At 37.4% G+C, this 9,659-nt stretch overlaps 1 protein-coding gene across 1 annotated transcript in view; it reads right to left on the bottom strand.

Annotated features, from left to right (window-relative positions):
• Nucleotides 1-542: 542 nt before the first annotated feature.
• Nucleotides 543-9,659, bottom strand: part of LOC122791434 — a 523,655-nt gene continuing 514,538 nt past the window's right edge. The window contains exon 8 of the mRNA XM_044059176.1: nucleotides 543-2,840. Coding sequence (XP_043915111.1) covers nucleotides 2,773-2,840 — 68 coding nt within the window. The 3' untranslated portion in view covers nucleotides 543-2,772. The remainder of the gene's footprint in view (nucleotides 2,841-9,659) is intronic.

Genomic DNA, 9,659 nt, shown 5'->3' with positions numbered 1-9,659 from the left:
TCCAGTTGAAATCTTTCTGTGAAACCCCCCCTTTTCACTTTTAGTCTGTCTTAGGTGCTGGTCTTCTCTTCCTGCACTTGCTTGGTTTCCTGTTCTTTCTTAATGATATTCCACAGCTTTACCATTGTTCTTAGTTCCTCTCCCATCCATGTGTTTATCATTGCATTCCTCAACAGGCCGACATCTTCTTACTTATAGTTTAGGTCTCAGTTTCTTTTTATTTCTTGTAGAGTCTTAATTTAATATTTACAATGCTTCCATGTTTAGTGCAAAAGTACTGCAACATACTTCTACATTTATAAGCAACAACACAAACCAACAGTGAGTCCCAGCTCTACCTTCCAAAAAGATAAAATTTATTCAGCTGTAACAAATCCTTTCTCCCAACAGCCTTTGCAGAGTAAGACAATATAATTCATAAAACACTTGACAATATATATACACAAAATAAAACAATCAATCAATTATACAATTATATAATCAAGTCTCATTTATAATAAAAAATAAATTTAAAGCCACAGTTTTAAATTAGACATTGCCAGTTACATTCTTTATTCATACCATATGGTTGCAAGGTCCCATACTTCATAATCAAGATAGATTCCTTTTGTCTTAGTGTATTTTTTTGCCCATCTAAATTATTATAATAAAGGGGAACATGTTCCAATATTGAAACTTTTATATCATTTATATTGCCATTATGTATAGCATTAAAATGCTCAGCAATGGGACTATTAACTTTGTTATTTTTTACATCCCTAACATGTTCTTTAATTCTTTCTGCTAGCATTCTCTTAGTTTCCCCAATGTAGTATTTTTTACAGTCACAAAATATAGCATAGATAACACCCTTACTCATGCATGAATATTTAGCTCTTGTAGTAAAATTTTTTTCATTTATTTTAACTACCTCTGTCACTGTATGTTTGCAGATAGAGCATTTTCCACAAGGGAAAGTGCCTACAACTTTCACATTATTTATACTACTAGTATAAGGCTTTTTGTAGATACTATGCACTAGGAAATCTTGAATACTTTTACCTTTTTTATATGATATAATCAATTTTGTATCTTTCAATGAAAAAATGTCTCTTTTAATAAAATTCCAATAATTCATAATTAATTTATTAATAATTAAAGAAAAATTAGTATATTTAGTAACAAAAAATACTGATATGTATATTCATCCGAAAACGAAGCGTACATATAAATTTAGTCTCAGAGCTACTTGTATTTCAACTAATGTAGTGTACATGGCAACGTGCATTGCCTGTTCTTCTTACTACATTGGTAAAACCACTCGTAGACTCAAAGATAGGATTATTGAACACAAGTCAGAAATTAGGAGACATTGTGCCAATAATGCTCTATTTAAACACATTGAGTCCAATGGTAATGCACATGAGTTTAGGTTCAGGGCTTATAGATTCAGTAGTTCCTTTGAAACGTGGTGGTGATATCAATAATTGTCTTGAGACCAAGGAATACCAATGGATTGTACGTTTGGAGGCTGATTGTCCCCCTGGTATTAATAATACCGTCAGCATTAAACCTATTCTAGTCAAACTACAACGTAATGTGAAATAACTACCAAATTATGTTCATCAATCATGTTTTATATTTTGATCTTTTGATCTTCTGATTTTTTTGTATTTTATATTTCTGTATTATGTTTTTTTAACTTTGTCACCTGATCTTGGCTGCGATCATGTGATTGTTTGGCTTGTATATAAGCAGGAGCTTTTTTGTATGTATGTATTTAGTATTGAGAAAGGGTTCTTCCCGAAAGCTTTGCATTTTATCACGTTTTATAAAGTGTTTTACTCAGCATCTTGTGTTTATTTTTGGATTATCTTCAGCTTACTACATTCCTTCTTGTTATTTTTTTAACTAACAACTCTGCATTGTAATCTTAATGTGTTTAACATATGTATATCGAAACCCACCCAAATAGTATATGCATATTTTAATTTGGTGCTCATTTTGTCCTCCTGCATGTATTTCTTGGTATTTGTCCAGTTTACTAAGTACAGTAAATGCCATATGCCCAGAAAATGTAATACCAGTTCAAATGTTGAAGTTGAAATCTATACGACTGTTTGTGCTGAGCCCCAAATGCTGTTGCAGAATAGTTCAAAGCTTCTGACAAGTTGCTTAACATTATAATCAGATTCAGTGCAGCCATGTTTCCTGACTGGATGAAGACGTGATATGAAGAAAAATGTTAAAATAAAGTCTGTTTACTAAGCCTTTTACAAAAATATGCATGTTATCACTATCCATTCTTTGTAATTCTGTTTCAGAATAATCACACTTCACATTCATGAATTTTCATTCTATGTTAACAGCGCACTGGTAAACTGGCCTTATTTTAGTCCAGGTTGAGATGCAAAAGTCAGTGCCAGAACAAGGAGTACAAATGCTTGGGGAAAAAATTGTTCATAGGTAAGTAAAATCATCAAGTTTTATGAAGTCATATATGGGTTATCATTCACCAGTGTTACAGTGCTTTTCTTGCTTGGGCATCTGACATAAATATGTTTGAATTTGTCTTCAAGTTCCTATGACATCCTCGGATATCTGTGAAGGTTATAATAGTGCATAAAAAACTTTGTAAAAGTAAGGAGACATCTTCAGTATGTTCTAAAAGTCTATTGTCTTTATTTGTATAACTGTCCTTTATGATTGTCTCTGTCTCCTGTGGTCCTCATCTGAAATGCATGCTGCCATCATTTTAGAATCAGAATGTTTGGCGAAAGCTAGTCCTAAATGCTAGTGTCTCAGACACAGACTCAGAGAGAGCACCATACAATAAGTCACGATCAGACACATCTTGTCACCTGCAGAGAAAAGTTGAAGACAGTTGTTAATGACTGAACTACCAGAATGGTTATCTACCTTTACAAGTAAATTAACAAATGGAATGTGCTGTTTAATATGCAGTAGTGAATGCAAACATATTTTAAATGTGACATGCTTGTCTGTGTGTTCATTACCTAATTGCATTGATTGGAATAACTTTTTTTTCGATAACTTAATCTGGCATCTCCTGGTGAATGAGAGGTAAATTTGTCATGACAGGGGACAGAATTTGAGTCCCCTGGGATCTTTTAACATCACCTGAAACTGGCAGACAGGAGCTTTGTCAATCAACCCACAAAGAAAATAGTATTACTTCAGATGCATATTAGCATTAAAATATTAAGCAAAGTGTCTAGTTAGGACATAGACTCCATAGGTCCCTAGTATTCTCTATCAAAGATGAGCATATGTCCTACTTGTTATTAACTGCATGTAAGTGTGTGTGAGAAATAGTCGATGTGCACAATTGACGACTCCTGGAGCATGCTTTCTAATTCATCAGTGCCTTTTCTCATTGAATCTCTAAAATAAGCATTACATGAATTCTGATGTGGGGGCAGGCTTGGCCCATCTCTACCGTTCCAGCATTTCAATGAAAAAAGGAATTAATGAATAGCATTCAGTGTACCACAACTTGATGATTATGCACATCAACGAACTTTGGGTAATACAAATAAATATATATAGAGTATATTACTATATATTTAGCACTCACTACATTGTAGCACATACAGTTGGAAAAACATCAACATCTCAATCACATAAAGAAACCGTCAAGACACACATTGACAAAACTGCCAATAATACTTTAATGCAAAGAACAACACAATATAGAGTGCCAACACAATAACAACACATCTGCATTTAACACTATCAGATGCAAAGCAGTAAGGTGCAGAAATACCAGGCCTGAATACTACTGGTTCTGCTGCCCAATATGCCACAGAGTAGGGTCTCTAGCTGCCTACTGCTTCTGTAGTAGAGAAAGACCAGCACTGGAAGTCAAATGCACCTTAATCTCTCCCATTTATACCTGTTCTTTAACTAGGCAATCCATTACTGCAGATAGATCAACATATCTCGAGTCTTCTAACATTTTACCCTCTTATACAAGCCCTCCACAAGATTCTGAGTTTTCAGTAATCCCCAAACATGCACACCAAAGACTGAACAAAATTCAAGAGAGAGGAAATACTGCTGGCAAACATGGTACATTTTTGTTACAGGAACAATAAATTCAGATAAATGTTCCAAGTTCCAACAACTCAAAACCGAAACTAGAATTTCCACTAACCTGACTACTGTGGAAAGGTACAAGCTTCCTAATTAAACCAGCACAAACTATTCCAGAAAGCCATTAAAACAGTCTTGGCTCCATACAAATTTTCCCTAAATCCAGCAAGAGACAAAGTTTCACTTTAATTGTAGATCTGAAAAACAGTATAACTAATCCTCTATTTATTACAACGCCTGTATCCTATAACCTTCCAGATATCCCTCCTGCCTTCCACTGCACAAAATCTCCCACATTATTTTAAAACTATAGTAAAAATATTTAAAAGGAAAAACATATTGAAAAAAATCACGACACATAGTTTAAGCTTTCAGCCAATATACTCTGATTAAGCAGTGACATACTTAACAAACTTCTCACTATTCATTTTAGCCCAGCCCTCACCATTAATACCATGTCTTGTAACTTTAAACATGCTATCGTCACACAACTGGCTATGAACTCTTCCCCATCCACTATTACTGGTTTCATCCAACTACTAACCTGTGTCCATTAACTAAAATACTAGAAAAATTATCTACAGGGAATTATAATACATCACTAAATCTTTATCGTCTGTGACAGACAACATGTCTTCAAATTTTAGCACCCTAACTGCCATCTTCAACTTGACAGACCGTATTTTCTCAAATGTGAAACAAAATATACTATTGCAGTCTTTCTTGACCTCAGACTAAACCAGACTAGGTGGATCTGTGCCCCCCCCCAACGATATATACTAACTCCAGGATTGCACTACAGTGGGAAAAGAGCCTATACCTTTCACTTACAGTACAGTAGTTTACATGCTGCCACTACTATGCCCTTTTCCCCACTGTAGTGCGATCCTGGAGTTAGTATATATAGTTAGGGGTGGTGTGGGGTGCACAGCCCCCCACATTGGTGGGTGTGGGAGGTGTAGCCCCCACCTAGTCTGGTTTTATATGGTCCAGTTTAAAATTTAGTATGTTGAAATTAAGTATTATGGGTTTCAGTCAAGTGACTTTTCAGTCTTTTGATATTTCAGTCTTATGGTCTCAGTCAAATAAGTTTCAGTTAAATAAGGTTTCTATCATATGATAGGGATCCATATATATGTATATATATATATATATATATATATATATATTATAAAGGGAAGTCTGCATCTGATAAAATACAGATCTTTTTTTCAGCTGAGTGATAAGGATACCAAAAGTGGCAAGTCACAGAAAATTTGGTTTTGCACTTTTGCGAGATTGCAGTGTGCAACACGAGTTTCACACTTTGCATGTTTTCTCTTTTCCTTGATATTGTGCAACCATAAAGCTGTTATATATAAATAAGGGGATGAAGACTGTAGGGGTGCCCTCAGGAAAAAAAGTTTTAATTATCTTCTCTGAAAACTCCAAAAGTGAGAATGAACTTATCTCAGGTGGTATGTCTGCAAGCAGTCTAATTTCTGTCTGTTGCAGTGGATCCTGTATGCTGTGGCATAGTGGTAGCAGCTTAGTTGGCTAACGCACACTATTATGGGGACATGTGACCTAGTATGAGCTGAGGAAGGGTATATTAGGCAAGAGGAAAAAAAGCACAATCGTTATACCAACAAATTAGAAACTGCTACAAATGGTGAGATTTCGGGGTGTGTAGGTCAACATACTGGCAAATTCTTGTCTGCCTCTGTTCTGAGCTAAAGGAGTCTGTTAGTTGACTGAGCAAAGCTAAACTAGAAGGATGGAACAAAGCCAAAGCCAACGCTTTACTAGAATGTCTGAAAAGAAGACCATCCTAAGTTTGATCATTGTTGTGTTTTAGAACAAAGCTAGCTCCTTTTATAAATACTATGGGGAATATATCAGAAGATTTGAAAGCTCTTTGCAAAGTGAAATATGTCTTAGAGCACATATTGAACAGAAAACTATGTTTTATTTTTATTGCATTTGCAGGTCTGTATTTTTCTGTTGTCCTTTGTAAATAAACCTTATTTTGAACAGCAATTTGTTGTCTAGAGACTATTCTGTCTAGTGTTGCAAGACAATACTATGTTGGTGCCTTGCATCTGGTAGGGAATTTTTTTCAGCTGACATTTCCTAAAGCTACCTGAAACTACTCTGCCTGAGTTTATTTACCCTATTGGAAGACCATTCTGAGTCTGTAAAGCTACTTACAAAGTGTTCTGTAAGTTTTGTTTATTCTTCTAGAAAGAGAATCTGTGCTGTATTGACTGGAATACTTTTTTCATGAGGGAATGTTAAATCCTGTGCCTGTATGGGGATTTTCCTTGAATGGCAGGAAGTACACGTACCTGTCCATATGGTGATTTGTTTCAAAAAATGAGAATTATGGCAGATTACCTAAAAGATGTGCAACAGCTCTTCTGTTAGAAAGTTATATTTACTGAGTTGCTGCAAGATGAAAAAGCTACAGGAGGCCCTAGTGCAAAGGGGTTCAGCAACTGACCAGTATCTTCTTTTCCTACAACCACAAGTTGCTACAATCATAAAACAGCAGAACAGCATGTCATAAGTCAAAAATACTGGTATGTCCTTGAAGAAGATGAGTCAGAACAATGATATACAGGCCTACCTAGTGGAATTCAAAAGGTGTGCAACTCAGGAGCGCCAGCTGTAAGCACAGTGGATTAAGATCCATTTGCCACTTCTGACTGGGTACTTGTCGAAGGCCTACATTGACTTAGATGATATGGATGCCCAGAACTGCCAAAAAGTGAGTGTTGTGGCAAGGGTTGGAGCCTCACCTGAGGCTAAAAAGTTTCATAACTGGAAATTTAACACAGACAAAAAGGTAAGGTCACAAATGTACGACTTACTGAATATATTAAAATTGTGACTAAACCCTCTAATAAACAATGTAAATAAAATTTAGAAATAGCAGCAGCAGACAATTTTATAAGGGCAGTTCCTAGTAATTAAAAAATGGGTATTCCAGGATGACCCTAAGTCTTTTGAACGGCAAGTTGTTTTAGTGGAACATTTGTTATTAACTGAACTTGTAGATCATAAGAACTGCATGCTGTTAAGGCTAATAATAAGCCTTTACCTAAGTATTTTGCTTTGATTCTGAATAAGAAAAAGCTGTCACTATCTGAATTGATTCATTTTAAATGGTGTAGAAAATGATATATAGCCAAGTACTACATATCTAATAATAACAATCCTATTTCTGTAAAATGTGAATGATAGTTCACAAATCTGGCCTAAAAAGCATGCCTTTAGCACCTGAACTGATTCATTTTGGACTTTTAACTGTTAGCAGCATAGCACCCACTTTCTGTAATTGTGCTGTTAATGAACTTGTCAAATATACTTTTGTGGTAGATGGAACAGAAATGTGTGGATTATTGGTTTCTGGAATAATAGCTACATTAGTTAAATGTCAGTATCACTGCAAGCGTAAAGTATCTAGTAAGCAGAAGATTGAAGTGACAGAGGTTTATAGGTATGTACTAGGCTAATAGCCCTGGAGCCTTTACAAGCCTAGCCCAAAAAAATTGCCCTGGCACCATGCCACCCGATGTTTATTCACAGTGCCTTTATCCAGTAGGGAAACTGGTGTGATCCCTGGGGTGAACTTTGTTACCCATCCACTTGTCGAGATTTCTCTTGTAGAGGGCCATCGAGGTGCTCTGCTTGACATGAATGGGAAGCTTTTTCCAGAGTATGGGCAGTCTTTGGGATATGAACCTGTCCCTCCAGCATGTTCTGTTGATTGTGGTAGTGAGGTTGTGATCTCTGGAGTGTGTGGCATGGGGGGATTGAGATTTTTTTAGGTGTAACATTTCAAGTAGGGCTGGGTCAGACATGGCTTTGTAAGTCAAGCAGAGATTACCTCTAAGTAGACAATAAGAGACTGAGAACAGCCGAAGTTTCTTGAGTCTGTCCATATAGGACATGTGTTTAAGGCCTAGGATCCTTTTTGTGAGGTACTTTTGTGGCCTCTCCAGTTGTTGTAGGTGTCTCAGGTACATGCCAAATGCGGCATTATACTCGATGATTGGTCTAATGAGGAATGAGTAGAGAGGGGTGATCTCTTTCTTCCTGAATGTGAAACCTTTGGTTATAAAATGTGCCACATAGAAGGACTTTCTGACAATGTGGTGGTCGAAGATGAGTTTGCTGTCGACCTAGGTGCCCAGATCTCTTATGGCCCCTTCAGTGTTCAGTGGGCTTTCATCGACATGGTCATTTGTGGGAACTGAGTTTTTTCCAAAGGGAATGATTGGACATTTTTTTTGCATTAAGCTTAAGCCCATGGTTCCAACACCAGTCACTGGTCTCAGAGAGGCCCTTTTGTAGGATGTCTGCATCACTTGGGGAGTTGATAATGAGTCCTAGCTTGCCGTCATCAGTGAACTTGGTCAGCCAGAATCCCTCTGTGTTGGCCTGGACTTCTGAGATGCCAAACAGGAGAGGGCCCAGGACCGAGCCTTGTGGGACTCCACTCATGACTGGTCGACAGTCTGACTTGGAATCCACAACTTTCACTCTATGGATCCTGTCTGTGAGCCAGTTTGCAGCCCACCTAGTGATATAAGGATTGATGCCTAGTTTGGTGAGTTTATCAATGATCCCAAAGTAGGGAATGGTATCAAAGCCCTTGGCCAGATCAAGGTAGGCTGTATGCACTGCCTTACCCTCATACACAGCCTTGGTGATTGCCTTGAAGAAGTCAACCAAGTTCATCAGGCAGGATCTCCTCTTGACAAAGCCAAACTGTGTGGGGTCAAGAGTTTGGAGATTGTCTATATCTTTGTCAAGCAGGTCCATGATGATGCACTCCATAGCTTTGCATACCAGACTCATTAGGCTAATGGGGGTGATAGTTCCCAGGGTCTTTAGTCGCTCCCCTTTTATGGAGAGGGATGACTGTAGCAGTGCGACATTCATTAGGGACAAAGCCTGAGGTAAGGCTGTGATTGAATTGGGCACACAGGTGTGGTGCCAGTTCATTTTGAAGCTCATGTAGGATGCAGCAAGGGATATTAGCAGGTCCCATGGATGCTGTATTCTTGGGTTTGGACAATGCAGTTTTTACCTGTGAGACAGAAATGTTGGGTACCAGGTTTTCTTCTGGTATTATGATAGGGCCTTTTGGGGGGGGCTAAAGCTGGCACTGAATCTGTTGGCTTTATCTGTTGGCTCAGTATAGGAGGTACCATTGTGCAATAACTCAGAGTAAATCTGGTATTACCTTGGAGGTTTTTGATATAGCAATAGAACTGCCAGCAGCCCTGGAGGAGGAACATTATGTTCATGACCTGCCTTTTATTAGGGATGAAACAGATGAAGGGGGAAATGCCTGTATCTATATTTGTATACAGATGAAGGGGGAAATGCCTGTATCTATATTTGTATAAAAACAGACCACAGCCTCCCCTTCAGATCAAAATGCTGATTATAGCAATGCTAACTTACAGTTAAATCATGAAAAACATTTTAAAGGCTCAGTGGAGGAGATAATACCATAAGTAGAGCTGGAAAAACACAGACAAGAGCAGATGGGGAATGAAAGGAACAGAACA

This window comes from Protopterus annectens, chromosome 17.part0 (genome assembly GCF_019279795.1).
Source record: "Protopterus annectens isolate FY-2018-M chromosome 17.part0, PAN1.0, whole genome shotgun sequence".
Taxonomy (NCBI): domain Eukaryota; kingdom Metazoa; phylum Chordata; order Ceratodontiformes; family Protopteridae; genus Protopterus; species Protopterus annectens.
This window is presented reverse-complemented; position numbering and strand designations above follow the sequence as displayed.